Below are 17,206 nucleotides of genomic sequence, written 5' to 3'. Positions count from 1 at the left end.
CCAGCCACTTTCCGATGAAATTCTTTGCAGTTTTCTTCTCACTTTGGAGAGGACTTAACTAACTTATTAATTAAGCTCATTTACAGTTTGTAGTAATCTGGTTCCTGCACCTTCAGTATAAACTGAAGGTGTGTTGGGACAGGGTTTTTTTTTATTTGTTTTTATAAGGGAAACACACTCCCATGTTTTGAGCCCTGATTTGCTTTGCGGTATTGACGCAGCATTGTAAAGTCGGGGGAAAATAAGGAAAAGGTTTGTTTATTGTTCTATCTTTTTATATCTAATTTTCATGAAGAAATACCTGTGTCTGTATCTTTTTCGGAAAGAGACTTAATTGAATAGATCTCAAGCCTTTTGAAGCTGGTGTACTCTTTGATGGCCTTGCAGGCAGATTTTTTATATCCTTACAGTATCGGTTTTATGTCTGGGTCTTGGAAATAAAGAAACTAATAAGATTCATTTTTTGCAATGCTAAAACATATCACAGCTGTGCACATTTGACAGGAGCCAATAAACCTTTATTATTTCCCTTCTGTTCATTAACACAGGACTTAAATATTGACTAAACAAAGAGTGATTTGCCAATTGGAATTGGAGTCTTCCAGGGCACCATTATAAGCAAGAGTCCCATTTCCCCGTGCTTTCAAACACACCTTCATGGGGGTCTTAAAATAACGAATAGACTTAAGGCCAAAGAAACTTCTTTGCTGGTGGATTAATAGTATGAAGCTTAACTACTATGATGCTGTTTCAGCAACAGCGCCACTTCTTGAATAATTAACAGACAGCAGTGCTGGCTTTCCCTTTGTTAACTGTGACAGGCCCCTGTCCTCTTCAGGTGGGTGATCGGCTTCTACCCAGCTTTAGCACTTGGATCTTCCATCATCCCCTACCCTGGCTGGGTAGTGCAGGCCACAGGGCAAATCACACTGAGTGGAGCAAATCCCCCCCCCATACCACCAGACTCCTCCCCCCTCAGTCTCTCCATTGCCCCTCCCAATGATGATAGAATTGATAAGAGAGTTACTATGAACCTAATCCCGGACCTTCTGTAGTTAGCTATAAACTAAAATGCAGATGAAGTGGACAGTGATATCCACATGTAATTAAAAAGCCACCCATCGCAGTTGGTGATAACAAGAGAGAGCAAAAAGAAGGAACAGTAATGCAGTTAACACATTGCTGTTTCCTTTTTTGTGTCCACAGCCTGTAGCTTGTAGGAAGGGAGTTGGATTACAGGTGTTCTTTATCCAGGTTTGAAATTGCCATGAGGTTCATTTTGAAATATGAATGTTGTTTTTTTTTGCAATTTATTATATGAAATTACCTGATAATTGTATTAAATTCACTTTAGTCAGGTCAGTGTCTGCTTTCATTATTTTTCAATCTGTGTAGAAAGCCTTGACCAGCTCTTGGTTTTCCTGTGTGAGTGTTTCTTCTTATTACCTTTTTCCTGTTAGCCGTGTGCAGTTCTGGGATGGACCTTGAAGGAACAAGGCATATGCAGGCATATTGAGCCGCTCGGCCCAAGACAGGGTTGTTGACATGCATATTTGTAGGGCACCCGTAGGTCACTGAGGTAATTTATAGTGGAGTGGAGAGTGGAGCAGATCAGTCTAAGGAACGGATATGATGCCTTGGAATTACAGGGAGGGACTGGGCGGAAGAGAAGGGATTAAGAAGGATTATTCTCTCTTCAATACTGGATTCAAAAGCCATGAACTGTAAGGGTTTAAGTAAACGGTATTTAGCTGACTTCCTTATTGTCAGTAATATATTAGTGGGCCGTTCCAGTTCATCATTAGTCTAAAAGATTATGTTAAAAAAATTATGTTTTGACACAAGTGTTTAAGTTTATATGTATCTTTTAGACATTTTTATTTCATTTTCTGAAATTTTGCAGTTGCAAATGATCCTGGACATTGCATGCTGTGTCATGTCTGTGTATAATTCTCTGTTGTTTGATTGATTGTTTTTCACCTGGCTGTATAATATTTCTGCTCTCAGCTATGCTATATAACATTTCTACCAGGGGTATGTTCACTAAAAGCAGAAGGCAGACCAGTTGAGTCTGCAGAGTTACTTGAAGTCAAAGCGTCATGGTGAAACGTCGCGCACCGAAGATGGCAACACTGAAATAGTTCCCCTGTTCATTGTCACACAGCTGACCTGGAGGAGTCTCTTCAGTATGGCTGTCATTAATAAAAATGGGACATAATGATGCTGAAAAAGAAAGACAAATGAAAAACAATAATAAAACAAAGGTGAAACATAGCCAAAATTAGTAAGATGGAGGTCTTTAGATCACTTCTTGGACCTGTGGTCAGGAACCATTTGGTCAGAGTTCCACTGTGGCCTGCTGATCTCCTGTTCTCCGTTCTTCAGATTCCACAGAAGTAGTCCCAAAGTTCGTGAAGGACGGAAAACGTTATGGCCGACGGTCGACCCCAGAAGGTGGGGACCCTACACCAGGGACCTGTGAGGTGATCGGGACAGTGACAGCTCTAAACGAGCCTGAGGATCCCACCAACACCTCTGTGCAGAACGACTCGGAGGTAACTCAGTGCCACTGTAACACTCACAGCAATAGCTGAGTGAGTGGAATCTGAACACTGGAATTTATGTGTTGTGTGGTGTCTTTTAATGGCATTTTTTGTATTTTCTTCTTGTTTTACCCTTAAATGAGAGGAAAGCTACGTATTTCCCTGAGAGTTTATTTTCAGTACTTTTTATTGCCTTATATATCAGAAAGAAATGGAAACGTTTTAATGTGGAGAAGAAGTTAGTTTAGAAAATGTCTCTTTGGCCTTGCTCCTGAAAAGTATTATTGAGAACATCAAACAAGTTACTGTCGCTAAATGATAAGCTTAGATGATTGAAATTCCAGTACTAACACAGAGTCTCAATGTCTGTTACCATGCACAAACAGTTACTGTGCTTGTCAGTGTGACTCTCAGAAAGATGATGCTGGTGTAATACTCTATGTAGTTTTGTGGTCTGTACAGTCATGTGATGCAGTGGGAACGTGGGAAATTTGATGCAACAATGTAGAAACCCCATGAGTCAATTTCTGGCAATTGTGATTGGGTTTGCTAGTATTGTACAATCATAAATCCCAGAATGATGTCACAAACTGCTATTTCTTTTTCCTTAAGTCATGATGTTTTTTATTTTTCTTTACCATAATGTGAACAAATACCATAATGTGAAACAACCGAAAACCCTGCCTGTATTGCTTGGAGTTTTTAGTGGACATCTCCTGCTTGTAGCCTACAAACTCGAGCGTCTGACTTCTCTTCAACCTTTTGAGGGCTTTGTTCAGTATTGTGTGGCTTTTCTCAATACTGGGAAAGAAATAGCAAAATAGTATCCAGAAGAATGTCCCATACACTCATAGAATCATTCTCTAGGCGAAGAAGCTGATGACACCTGGACATGATGAGTCTTTTATCCTGCATTAGCTTTTCTGTAACTGATGCCCCCCGATCACTGACAAGACTACATTTCATATCTTTCATTGTCCTTAGCTATTCCCTGTTTCTAGGTAAGCGAAGGCTAAGAAGCTGTTATTCTTAGCTAATCAGCTTAGAAGTATGCAAGCCAGGTCTGGAAACGCAGTGCATTCGCAGAACCATTGCCGCTCACAGAAGGCTGCATTCATTGCATAACCTTGTCATGCCGTCTTTGTCTATTTATACCAACAACACGGACGGTTAAATGCGGTGAATGATGTCTGCTTTTAAATGGAAAAACAAATTCTTTCTAATCCGCAGCCATTACAGCCCCACATTTCTAAAACAGGCAATTTGGGTGTTATAATCAGATATTATTGATTCTGATGCTACTGTGCTTTGATTTGAAATTATTATTGAAAACATTTAGCTATTTTAGGATGCTCACTGATCTAATCATTATTTGCGTTTTTTATTTAAACATAACATTCTACAGGTAGAATACAAAATTAAGAACAAAATATTATGCATTTGCCTGCATGACAAGTGTTTTAGCTATGTTTATTTGAGGGCAGAACAGAGCAGGATTATAACAGTATTTTTAATGTTAAAGTTTACTTGAATGCAACATTTTGCAATCTTTCGCGATCCTTGTCAAAGAGAGTGTTGCTTTAAATCTGTTGTCTTTGGCTCTGACATAATCCATGTCTTTTCCTAGTCGTGCATGATAATTTTTGTTTGCTGTGGTTGCTTTACTGTGGTTCATGAGCCGTTCAGCAAGTGAGGACTTTGCCAGCTCTCAAGGTGCTCCACTTATCTGTGGAATCAAGGCTGTACTTTGGCCTTGATGTCTGGAACCATTAGTGATTTCGTTGTCATGGCATCCTAAGTATGAACTTCCTGTCATGATTAGGCGTCCTGCTGGTGTGAACCCTATATCCTGGAGTGGAGAGGTATTGTACAGTATTGGATGATCCACACCCCCCCCCCAGGAACCCCCACCCAGAAAAAGAGATGTTGAGATGAGATGCGGGATGTGAGACTGTGACCAACCCTGTGCTGTCTTTTCAAAATCTATTACAAAACCACTTGGCTGACAAAGAAATTCAGCACATAGAGAGGAGAATGTAGAAATGGTTTAAAATCTCCCTTCATGGTCACTTCTGAGTGACGCAACCTTTAAAGTCACCGACCCAAGTGCAAGTTCAACTCTGTGATCCAAGGTTCAAACCTGATCCTTGTCTCTAGCATGACTGGGATTCGAGCCCTGCTTGAAGCAACCCCGTCCACCAGTCGGGGTGTTGTGCATTTCAGAAATGTTGCAGGGTTGCAGAATTTCCTGCTGATGGTTTACAACAAGTCGTCAGGTACATTTTTGGTTTATCTCAGGCCTATGTTCAAACTCCCCCACTTCAAAAAAGCACAATTTATTAAGCTGCATAAGTAACAACGCCAATATTGATTGCGCAAAAAATATCTTTCAAAATATGGTTTAGTAGCCTTTCAAAAAGGAACAGGTGGCTATACAGGGTGGAAGACCAGTCTTTTTCTTTGTCTTCCCTTAACGGGGATGAGGGGTAGTGATTTTGTATGGAAGAATGGGACTGTGGATAATGTCAAGTCCAGGTAGATCCCAAGACAAACATTCCTATCAGACAATGGAACATGTCTTGAAATAATTCTAATTAGTGCTCTGGCAAACAATGGGCTGGGCTGTGAGGAGCAGATGGAGACAGGGGCTGGGGATAGTTGCACAGGGAGTGGGTGTAAGGGGGTCTGACAGATTAACAAAGAGCCCCTCTGCAGATGCCTGTACATAGCTGGGGGGTCAGAGGGGACCAAGTGCCATCTGTGCAGCTGCAGCACTGAACTAAAGTGGGGCAATCCCTACTGACGTCTGGCGCAGCACAATGGGCTCGCTCCGGATTCTCCCAGGGGTCACCCACCCCCCCTGCAGAAAAAGAACTTGGCAAAACAAGACACAGATGACTTCACTGGCCCACTTATATATTTCAACCAACAGTGGGTTATAGTTCTTGCAAATGCTTAGGCCATTAAAGGCATTAGTAAAATTGTTCTTGGAATCACAATAGCTTTATGCTGTATTTTGACATTTTTAGAGAAAAATAATTTCCTTTTTGTAGGCTACATTCATTTACACCTTTTTCCTTTCTGGAAAAAAAAGATTTGCCATTTTGCTGTTCAGATACAGCTCTCATATCCCTTCATATGTAATATGCATGATCATATGCTGAACAGAGGTATGTGATGGAATTTAAAATAAACATGCTTCTGCATTCTTAAGATGTCTTGCTTATAAGCACTATTTTTCTCTGGGTGTTTTGGGTCCACAGAAGCTGTATTTATTCTAGCTGGCGTCTGTGACCTGACAGCAACACGGTATTGTTTAGAACCACAGGCTGTGTAAAAAGGAGCGAGCCTTTACTGGCTTGTATCTCCCTCTGTTTCTGTTTGCCTTTCCCTTCAATGGAGCTGGGGCTCCTTATTCCCTCCTGCTTTTCGATCGGTGGTCATGGTGAAGGAGAAGTGAGCGTGCGCTGGGATGGGGGGGGTTGTATAAGTATTATCATTTTGGGGGGACTCCTGGTGTGATCACACTCGACTTCAGCACACGACCTGCAGAGTTTGGTTGGCCACTTCAAGGCTGCCTCTCCATGACCTTTAACCAGTGCAGGCCCTGTGCTGCCACAAGGCCCTGTTGTTCTGAGTGCGTTCAGTGTGGCAGTGTCCCCCGCTCCTCTGCTCAGCTGATGCCAGAGGGCTGCCTGGGGGAGGGAGAACAGGGGGGGTGGCGGGGGGAGTCGCGTGTTGCCATCATTTCAATCTAAATGGGGACTTTATCAAACACTATAAGAATGAACACTTTTTGTCTCCTTCAAAACCACTTTTTACTAAGTCTGCAGGGCTGATACTGACACACATTTAGATTCTCATACCAAATAAACATGCTTCCCTGAAGAAAAACAAAAAACCGCTTTTCACAGATCTTCCTCTGCTGAACTGTTGTTTATGGGTGTATGAAGATTTTATGAAAATAAGTGTGCACTACCTTTCCTCCTGGTTGTTTTTCTATGAATGAGAAGGTTCACAACCCAGACAGTAAATTTAGAACAAAACTGAGGTCTCCTGCTGTGTTTACTAATTAGCGTCCTAAAATAGTGTCCTGTTTACAAATGGCAAAAATGCTGTGCTTAAAAATAAAAAAAAACGAATCAGAAAATCCATTAAACAAAGTAGCTGCATGATTCCTGTATTTTTAGTCTGTTGTTATTGTTTTTGTTTTTTAACCAGGTTGTGCTGTGCCCAGTGCTTTGTTCAGGGTTAGGTTTAATCTGTTTCCATGGAAATGAAAGAGATTAGCAGTTGGTTTAAATGCTTGATTCTGAAGTGGTCGTCTACAACCACACCAACAAGCTGGTGTAGTTGGAAGGCTACTGCTTGCAATTAGAGGTATTAGCAGAGACCACTTGAGATGTGTTGCAATCTTGTATGCTGGGAGCAGTATAAAAAGCATAGAAGTGTCTGGGCAAAGCTCTGTTGTGATCATTAGATTCCAAATACTGTATTAACTACCAGTCCTACAGTGAAGGTCTACCTGTCTTGCACATGTGACTCTTGGGACCATAACATGACACAGTGTGTTCTTTCTGCTCCAAAGCCCTCTACTGGTTAAGCATCCAAAAATAAATCTGAACATGTTTCTGTTTTTAGTGCTTTGCCTACCATGCTATGTGTCCTGTTTTGAAAATGGTTAAAGAAACTCCTGATTTCACTAAAAAAATCAATTCTGATGCCTGTGGGGATTCTTAAATTGGAAGGATTTCTGTAATTACTTTCATCTTCGCTGTTTTGTTTTCTACTTAGAAACAGATGAGGTATAAATCATGTTGAGATGCATTTAATGATCATGGAGCATATTATGCAGTTTTTGGATATGTTATCGCTGTATTCTGGTTTTCCAGTAATGGACTGTGCTTTCCTTCTCCCCAGCACTGCAGCACCTCCATTCACAACAGTGAGGAGTATGAGGCTGAAGGTAAGACTGGAAACAGTTCAGATGAGCTGAATTGAATATCATTTCATGTTTTATGTGTAAAAACATAAAACTCACTCAACCAGCTCCAAGTTCACAACCCCTGATACATATTCATATGGAGATGGAACAGGTAAAGGTTTATTTCATGCTGACAGGAAAAGAAAAGAAACTGAATGTTTCGGCTGTGGAACTTTCTGCAGGTGAACCTGCCGAACGTCTTCACATTGAGATGCCCATTAATAATAGCTTGTAATATTTCTCAGCAGCGAGTTTCTCCCCCTGAAAATAATGTGCATTTGCTGTATACTGTCAGCCAAAAGACATAAAATCTAAAACTAATTTTTTTTATAGGCGGAGGTGTGTTCAAATCAGCTTTCATACACAGATTTTCTTTTTCTAAGAAGTGCTTTTTTTTCATTTTGTCAGGTTGAATTTTCCTTCAACATCTGTAGTCTTCAGTCACTAACCTTAATCCTGCCACAGTTATCAAACTGCAGCAGAGGGGGAGGACACTGAAGTCAAGACTTGTTCCTGTATTAAACAGGCAACCTGTGAGACTCACATGAGACTTGAGCAGCTCTTTGTCTTCTTCTCTTCCCCGGGAACAGTACAGGAGCTGTAGCACTGACACAGTAGCTGTGCACCTTTCGTCCGGCTGCTCTATTTTACTTATGTCCCTCCCCGACGCCCATTTTCTCGGTGCAGGTCAGCTCCACTTTTGGAACCCCGACGACCCGGGCACGCCTCGTGGGGGGTTCGCCCCTTCCCCCGACGGGCTGGAGGAGTGCCTGCAGGGGGCGTGTGAGGAGCTGGGGCTGTGCCGAGACGGCTTCGCCAGCCGCCAGGAGCTGCTCTCCGTGTGCGCGCGGCTGGGCCTGGAGGTGAGGGCGAGGCCCCGCTGACGGAAGCTCGGGTCGTTCTCTACATTTCGAGGTTACACCAGGCCCTGTCTGTAGTTTAGAGAATCATTTTCATCTCTTGTTAAACATGTATTACCTTCGTCTGTGTGCGATACCCTCTTACCATTTCACGGTACTGTGCATTACATTGTCTTTGTAACTTTAGTGTGTTGAACACAGTGGTGTAGCATGACTTGAAGATTCCCAGCAAATTTTCTAGATTTAGAGTAAAAATGTTATGGCCAAATAATATTCAGTGACCCTATGCTTTGAGGAAAATGGCTTTGTTCAATAAATGGTCTGGATTTTTTAATGAAGTTAATGCAGTCTATTTCAACCCTGTCTTGCAGGCGGTGGAAGATGTTTTTCAGAAGCTGGACAGCGATGGAGTCATGAGAGTGCAGGATTTTGTCTCTGGGATTGTGAGGAGCAACAATCCTCCCACCCCTTCTGCCTCCACCCCGTACCGACAGCTCAAGAGACACCACTCCACTCAGGTTAGGCTCGCTGCTCTCCGGCCCCTCTCATATCTCCCATACCCTACTCCCACCATTCTTCTGTCTTACGGCTTAGATTACCCATGATGCTTGCTAGGCTTGATGATCTGCTGTCAAATAAGCTTCAATTTATGGGAGGCGGTGTTTGGGTAAATAGTTTGGAAGAAACGTTTGCATTTAGCAGAGGAAGCCCATACATGATGAGATCATTTTCCTAAATCCTCTTACACACTTGCCGGCAGCTATATCACCCTGCAGTTCACAAGTGGACGTCTGCTAAAGCTAAGCAGCTGCGAGTCTGGTCACTTTGAGTGGAGTGTCCACAAAAGCACCATATAAGTATAAGGAATTATTATTACAACTGAGTTCCGGTAAATTTAGTACATTAGAGGTTAGCACATAGACCTGCACTGGAGTGCAGTGGGAACTGGAGGTGAAGAAGACCACTGGTTCTCTAGCTTGTGGAGGGGCACAACCAGTCTGAGCCTGTTCTCTCTGCACAGCCTTTTGATGAGAGCGGACGGCGGACAACTACACCCTCGGCGATGACCAGCACCATCGGCCTGCGTCTGTTCTCCACTCTGGATGACGGATCAGGCTACGCGTCTGCTGAGCAACTGCTGGACGCCTGGCAGGAGGAGGGCATTGAGAATGGCCCGGAGATCCTGCAGGTGTGGGCTTCAGTTTCATAATGCAATGAAAGCCTGTTGAACTGGCGTTTTATTAAATCTACTGGTTATTTCAGTGCACAAAAGCAGAATCTTCCAAAGTATGGAAATAACATCTTTGCCTTTGTGCCCATATTTTGAATAGATAATTGTTAATACTTTAATTCAGACTGCTGTGATGTCCAGCACAGAATATCTTTCACACACCTTGCGTCAGAACAGTGCACTATACGATCTCATACACGCCTGCTCACATATGAATGTGGTGGAATATTGTCAGAGATGAAAGGTAACGAATAATGAATACTTGCTGTCCTGCGGTTGTGGTGTGACATGTTTTTTGGGGGGCTGTCCTTGTTGCAGGCTCTGGATTTCGGTCTGGAGAGTAAGGTGAATCTGAGTGAGCTGACCATCGCACTTGAGAACGAGCTCCTTATTACCAAGAATGGCATTCATCAGGCTGTGCTGGCCAGCTTCAAGGCAGAGATCCGCTACCTGCTGTGAGTGCTGCTCAGAAAGGCAGAGAACTGTTTGTACATGCATATATGCTGACAAAATCTGAGACATGCATACAGCACACTGACAGAGTTAGAATATCCATAGTAGCAGAGCTTTGCTTTAACACTGGGACTCGGTCATATTCTGAGAGGAATGAGGTGATACTATAGAACTGGCTGAAAACTCCCAAAGTACCTCAACTACTGGTAAAGATGCTGGCCTCTGCACAGGTTAAGCCCTATGTTGCTTGTTTTATATTGGGTCACATCATTATGTGAGTGTAACCAGGCTTCCCCCACTGAGGGTAGTGTGGGACTAGTAAGCCAGGGGTCTCTCAGCTCCCAGCAGTCTCCTGGATGAGAGACGCTCCCCTGCTCCAATCAGCGCTGGACGTCCAATACGAGTTTGTGGTGCCTGTGTTGTGTTAAAAAGTTGAGTGGCTCAGAGGAGTCTGTCTACATTTTTATTCTCCTTTGTGGTAGGCTACGAGGATCTATGAGGCTAGATGTGAAAATACACTTTAACTCTTATTAGTAGGCCTGATTGCATCTGAGGCCTTCCTAAGGTTTCTTCCGATTCTGACTGCTGTGTGTTTTGCCAGTGAGTGCGTGGACCGTGAACTGCGGGAGAAAAGGAAGGTCCAGGCAGATCTAGAAAAGGCCGATAAGCTGAAGACTCAGATGGCCACAGAGGTGGACGAGCACCACTCAGCCATCGAGCGCCTGAATGACTACAACCTCCGGTAACTCACCTTGTTCACTGGTTTGCATGACTGGCAATATCTTTTTAAAAGAGGACACTGGTTGAGGGATGCAGGCAGCTTTTACTGGTAAAATATCAATCCTAAACAAAATTAATTTGAATATTACAAATAAGCTGAAAATTCATTTTCAGAACCTTGAGACAAGCATCTCACGTACATTGTTTTCTACTGCCGCTGTTCTCATAATCAGGTCTCGGAGGGCGGAGGTTGGCGAGAGTAAGTCGGTTCTGTCTCTCTGTCTGTAGGAAGTTGGAAATGGAGCACAGGGACAAACTGGCTGCCGTGAAGTCAGAGCTGACCAGAGAGCTGGACCACATCCAGCAGCAGGCCAGCCGCCAGCGCGCACAACTGGAGAGGGAGGTCGAGAAAGTGAAGGAGGAGGAGGCCTTCCTGCGTGATCGCCTCTCTCTGACGCTCAAGGTAGCTAGTGTTAGAGCAACCGTTCTGCAGGCACACCGAGCGGGGCCAGAGTGACGGGTCAAACAGCACTCCTTTAGTAATTCATAACACTGAAGTTGGTCTGGATGGTTAAATGACCTTTAATATTGACCTTTTAGCCAAAAAAAAATCAGAAACCCCACTTAAAAGAAAACACTGGCTTGGTTACCGTGGAATGAGCCCAGATGTTGAACAGAACAGAGTCATAAATTGTACAATCGTGAGCTCCTGAGCTCCAGTGCAGCTAGGTCTCACCCTGGCCTGTTCTGCAGGAGAATGGACGTCTAGAGGCTGAACTGCTGGAGAACACAGAGAAGCTGGTGGAGAGTGAGAATCTGGTCGGCAAACTGCAGAAGAACCTGGAGAACATTCTCAAAGAAAAGGTGAATTCCCACAGACAGCGCTCAGACATAGACAGAATCAGGCACAGTTAATCAGAGGGGAAGAAATTCACACTTCATTTAGACATATTAGAAGACTGTTCAGGTATCTGAACACGTACAGTAACTGTAGTGTGATGAGTAATCTGTCGGCCTCATGGAGTATTGTCATAGAAGATAATATGAAGATTAATATCACATGAACAAACTACTAAGTGTTCCTTATAAAACACATTGAAGTCAGTTGAAAGTGCCAGATTTGTATTTATCTTCTATGTTGTACTACGTGGCTCTTCATCCATCTATGTACCTGACATCCGAAGTGCCTCTTGTTCGTTTGTGTCACCAGTTCGGTGATCTGGACCCAGGCAGCGCAGAGTTCTTCCTGCAGGAGGAGAGGCTCAGACACCTACGCAGCAAGTATGAGGAGCAGTGCAGGGTAAGGAGAATGAGAATCACGTCCGTGCGCACTTTGTCTCTCACTGGCCGTGCCTGAGAAGGAGAGGGCCATGGAGGAGGTTTTCTCCAGTCCTGCAGGCCTGTAGATCCGACAGATTGACTTAACAAGAGTTTTATTTTTGTCTTTTTTAAACATATTTAGCAAAACAGAGTGGGATTAAACTAACTTTACGCTTAGCGACTCAATACTTTTTTCTTTACATGTAAATTTACTGGGATCCCCGTTCCTTTGACATCATTTCTGGTTGGAATCATTAGATCTGTATCAAGGCAATTCATACAATAGAGGGTGTCTCCCCGGTCTCACTAAGACACAACAGGTTTCTGTCCGGAGACTTCCCCATCAGGCCGCTACGTTTCCTCCTCGTGGTTGAGTCTAGCTTGCCTGACCCACGGCAGCTTGCGCCCAGCGCAGTGTATGTGATCCCAGTGTGTCTGCATGTACACAGGAGCTGCAGGACCGCATTGATGAGCTGCAGGAAGAGCTAGAAGAGTATCGCACCCTGGGCAGGACGTCCCGCCCCTTCTTCAAGCCCTCTCTTTCTGAGGAGTTTGACAGCAAGAGCCCGGGCATTGAATCAGACCCAGGTACCCTTCACTCGGCCATTGCAGTTGAAAAAGCAGGTCCTATCCTTACTGTGTGTAGCATTCTGCTGCGCGTAGTTATAAATTAGTTATAAAGTTATACATTTTTCTGTCGCCTATCCACCAAATGGTGTTGCCAGGGCCCTGCTTATCCCATCAGTTACTATCTGTCAAACCTGTGAAAGAACTTCAGCACTTCCCCTATTCCTCTCGATCCCAGAATTCTCCTCCTTAAGAGCAGGCATGTTTCCCATATGCTGTTCCCCAGGTCTTGGCTCAGAGGACTGTCCGCCCTTCAACATGAGCCTGGAGGCCGAGATGCTAATCGAGCAGCTAAAGGACCAGCACGTTCGGGATTTGGAAACCCTCAGAGGCGAACTAGACGGCAAGGTGAGCAGGGAAGGACAGCCTGCTCCGTCCAAAAAAAATAGAAACACATTACCAGTCAAACAGTTATCTTTGTGAAAACTCACTTAATGCTGATCTAATTTAAATATGCACTCAGAATGCTGAGGAATTTATCCTCTTTTTCTGCTCAAGTCATAAGTCATATAACTAGTTCATTCCTTAAATGGAGCTTGAAAGTTTTTTGTTCTCTTGATCTTGAGTTTGGGAAGTTTTGCACAGATTCCCAAAAAGCTGCTGGACTATTGAACACGCACAGTGTTTGTGATGGGAAGCTCCTTGTAGCCCACTTGAACAAAGGTTTGATTTGCCATTGCAGGTCAGTCAGTACGAACAGCAGCTGGAGGAGCTGAAGGATACTCATGAGCAGCAGCGAAGGAAGCTGGCCCAGCAGTGCCAGGAGGAGAAGGATCAAGTCCAGAGGAGAGCGGAGGAGCTCCAGAACCTGTTGAATGCTGCCCAGACCGCTCAGGAGAGGCTGGAGCGGAGCCACGCGGAGGAGAGGGCAGAACTGGAGCGCCGCCACGGGGAGGAGGTCAGTCTGGCGAGGGACGAGGTGATCGGGGTCCGGACCCGCGCTCGTGAGCTGGAGGAGCAGCTGGGAGCCGCGGGGCGCGAGCGCGAGAGCGCAGCGCGGGCCCACGCCGCCGATGTGGCGGAACGGGACAGGCTGCACTCGGAAGAACGGGCGAGACTGGAGCAGCAGCACGAGGCTGCCCTGCAAGGCAGGCTGGAAGAGCAGCAGCAGAGGCTGTCGGGGGCCCTGGAGGAACGGGAAAGGCAGCTTGCGGAAGAGTGGGAGAGACAGCGGTCCCTGATGGAGGAGAGCCACCGGGAAGCAGTGCAGGAGCTGAGTGCGAGACACAGCGAGGAGAAGGAGAGGCTCAACAGCTTGGTGGAGAAGCTCACGCAGGATTTCCTGGAGGAGAGGTGAGAGGGGATAGGGGCTATTTATGCTGTGGCAGTAACAGAGAATAATTTAACTAAGGCTGAACTTGGATGACTAAATGTATTTTTGTTTTAGAGGTTTGAAGTCTCTTTTGCTATTCAGTGTAAATGATCACACAAGAAATTACATTACATCCTTTTAGCAGTACAGGTGAACATGCCTACTGATTTCCAGCCATTTACAACTGAACATTATTGTTTTATATATATTTTTATTTCAAACATTTTAATGTTTTGTTCACACTCGGGAATGCTTTTGATATATCTCGGTTATTCGTTATCAAAAAGTTATCAAAATGTAAGTACTTTTTCACATGAAAGAAAATGTAAATCTACAGCATTGCATATTTCTCTCCTGAGAGATGGAGTTAAACTGTAGGTAAGGAAAATTGGTCCTCTAAAAAATGAAATGGTTTTGGTGGTTTGCTAAGCCAGATGGATTCAGATTTCTCCCCAGTGGCGGTTTTGATGATAACTGTTTGTTGATGGTTGACATGTGCAGGAAGGAACTGGAAAGACACTATTCCCAGAAGATCAGTGAATTAGAATCCCGCTTCTCAGACCAGGAAGCTGTTTCAGAAAGATTGCAGAAGGACATATCGAAGCTAGAGGAACGTCACCAGAACGAGCTCCAGGATCTGACAATGCGACATACAGAGGAGAAGGTGCAGTGGGAGTTTGAGAAGGAGGAGTTTCTCCGAGAAAGTGGAGAAGAAATGGAGCGTCTCCGAGATTCCCTAAAGCGTGAGAAGGAGTGTGTGTCACAGGAGTTTGAAAGAGAAAGGGAAATGATGGAGAAGAGTTACAAGGAGCAGTTAAATGGCTTGATAGCTAAAAACGAGCAACTGCAACATGAATTAGAAGCCTTCATTCACACTGCAAAGGTAAAAGAGAGTGAACTTACCAAGCAATTGTCTGATCTGCATAAAGATCTTCAACAAAACTTGAATGCCAAAGATGAGCTCCTGATTCAGGCACAGAAGAAAGCTGACGATCTGGAACTTCTGCTGAAACAGGCAGTTGAAGATTTTGAGCAGGAGAAGGCAGAGATCCAGGGCCAATTGACTGACTTAGAGGAGAAGAACAAAGAGAATCTGAATCTGTTAGAAAAACAATGGGCGGAGATACAGAGCTTGGTGGCTGAAAACAGCCAGCTCCAAATCAGAATTCAAGAGCTGGGAACTGAAGTGACCAAGATGTCAAAGCTGCAGGAGAGATTTGAAGAGGTGCAGAAGGAAAACAAAGAAGCACTCTGCATGATTTCACATCTTAAAAAAAGGACCGAGGAACTGGATGCTAAAAAAGAGAGCCTCACTGACCTGCAAAGGAAGCTTGACCAAGATGAGTACAGTGTAACAGTCAAAATTAGATCTCCTGATGAGAAGACACCCACCTCAGAAAGCAGCATAGGTACAGAACCCCAGGTATCTGAAGAGAAAGAACAAGGTTGTGATTCTGATTCTGATTTACTTAAAGAAAATATCAGAAAGCTGGAAAAACCGAATGAAGGGATTCATCAGCTTCAGGATGAAGTTGAACAGGCTGTGAAAGAGCGAAAGCTCTGCCATAGTGAGATGGAGAACTTACATGAAAAACTGAAGCAGCTTCAGGACCAAGTGTATCTTCATGCTGGGGTGCAGGCCCATTTAGAAAATGCTCATGACCGAAACCTGCAGCTCCAGCAAGAGGTTTGTCGTCTTGAGAAAAGGACAAGTGAACTTGAAGTTCTTTTGGAAGATGATGCCCAAAAGATTGCTGCTGGAGAGCAGTCACAGAAGGAGAACAAAGAACTCCGGCAAGACATCTCTAGAATGATTGAACGGACCAAAGACCTGGAGGGCAAGACTAAGCAGTTGATTGACATTCAAAGTAGGTATGAGGAATGCACTAGAGAAAAGAGAAAGCTCCAGGAGGAAAAGATGAATTTGGAAAACAAAGTTCACGAGCTTGAGGAAAAAATGCAAGGTGTCGGGCACATCCAAGGCAGGCATTCCAAATTGCAAAAACAAGTGGTCCAGATGGTGGAAGAAAATTCAAAACTCTGTGCAGAGATCCAAGAATTAAAGAAACAAGAAGAGCTTAAAAACCTCTGTCAGGACACGAAAGGGACCAAGGAGGTGGCAGAAATGAACATTCACAAGGAGGAGACCTTTCAGGACCTAAATTCTCAGTTGGAAGCGAAGATTCAGGCTGTGTCAGAACTTGAAGATAGCTGCACCGAGCTGGAGAGGGAAAAGGCAAAACTGCAGGAAACTGTTGCTGAACTTCAAGAGAAATGTCAAACGTTACAAGAAAAGATGCAGGCCCACAGGTAATGTACCAGCAGCCATCGTCGGATATGGAGCATCCAAATTCCTTGTGTGCCCTGTCGAACTAAACTAACCCTGCATTCCTGCTTGGCTACTTAGCGCAACTCACATTTGTAACGCGTGACCTAGAATAGTGCTTTTAATCCCACATAGATATGGAGCTCTTGCTGTCTCTGTTGCTGTCTTAACCCCTTAGAAAAAAGAAAACCTTCATGTAGATGATGTAACAATCTGACAGGCTTGTGTTTTCATGGCATGACTGAATCAAGACTATGTAGATTGTGGAAAAAACCCTGTCCAGCATTGAAGATTGATCTAGAGTCCACTGTAAGATTTCATTTCTTTCTGAAATAAAAGGTGTACATTGTGTAATGGCTGTGCATGTATGTAGTATGTCTGTGTGTGTACAAATAAACTAGTCTATAAAAAGGCTACATAAGAGGGTGAAATGTAAACTGAACAGTAGCTGAGAAAAATGTTCATACAGATGTTACAAACAGTATACAACTGGCAGCTCTGCCTGAAACATCTTCTAACTATGTCATTTCATTCATATAAAAAATACAATGATGTAACATAGCTCTAGACCCAATTCTTTAACTCTATCGTCTTGTAATTATTGTTAAGATATTTACATTTAATAAATTAGATTAATGTCAGTCTTATGGGTAATCTTAGGAGAAATGTTTGCAGGCTTGTTTAGGAAACACTTTTATAGCACAATATTCTTGGGAATTATCACATAGAATATGTGTAGTTCTTGAATGTCTATTCAGAGATATAATCCTCTTCTTGATAGAGCCCTCTTATGAAGGGAAATAATAAACTAAAATTCAGGAAAGTCTGTT

At 43.8% G+C, this 17,206-nt stretch overlaps 1 protein-coding gene across 1 annotated transcript in view; it reads left to right on the top strand.

The window, feature by feature from the left end:
- Positions 1-17,206, top strand: part of nin (ninein (GSK3B interacting protein)) — a 45,295-nt gene that overhangs the window by 10,856 nt on the left and 17,233 nt on the right. The window contains exons 4-17 of the mRNA XM_088925690.1: positions 2,386-2,555; positions 7,464-7,509; positions 8,215-8,390; positions 8,759-8,905; positions 9,409-9,576; positions 9,937-10,073; positions 10,673-10,813; positions 11,080-11,254; positions 11,545-11,655; positions 12,002-12,091; positions 12,561-12,699; positions 12,965-13,086; positions 13,421-14,031; positions 14,552-16,360. Of these exons, the coding sequence (XP_088781816.1) occupies positions 2,386-2,555; positions 7,464-7,509; positions 8,215-8,390; positions 8,759-8,905; positions 9,409-9,576; positions 9,937-10,073; positions 10,673-10,813; positions 11,080-11,254; positions 11,545-11,655; positions 12,002-12,091; positions 12,561-12,699; positions 12,965-13,086; positions 13,421-14,031; positions 14,552-16,360 (4,042 nt within the window). The remainder of the gene's footprint in view (positions 1-2,385; positions 2,556-7,463; positions 7,510-8,214; positions 8,391-8,758; positions 8,906-9,408; positions 9,577-9,936; positions 10,074-10,672; positions 10,814-11,079; positions 11,255-11,544; positions 11,656-12,001; positions 12,092-12,560; positions 12,700-12,964; positions 13,087-13,420; positions 14,032-14,551; positions 16,361-17,206) is intronic.

The sequence above is a fragment of the Atractosteus spatula genome, chromosome 9 (genome assembly GCF_055471065.1).
Source record: "Atractosteus spatula isolate fAtrSpa1 chromosome 9, fAtrSpa1.hap1, whole genome shotgun sequence".
Taxonomy (NCBI): Eukaryota; Metazoa; Chordata; class Actinopteri; order Semionotiformes; family Lepisosteidae; genus Atractosteus; species Atractosteus spatula.
Note: the sequence above shows the minus strand (reverse complement) of the source record. Positions and strands in the feature narration are given on the sequence as shown.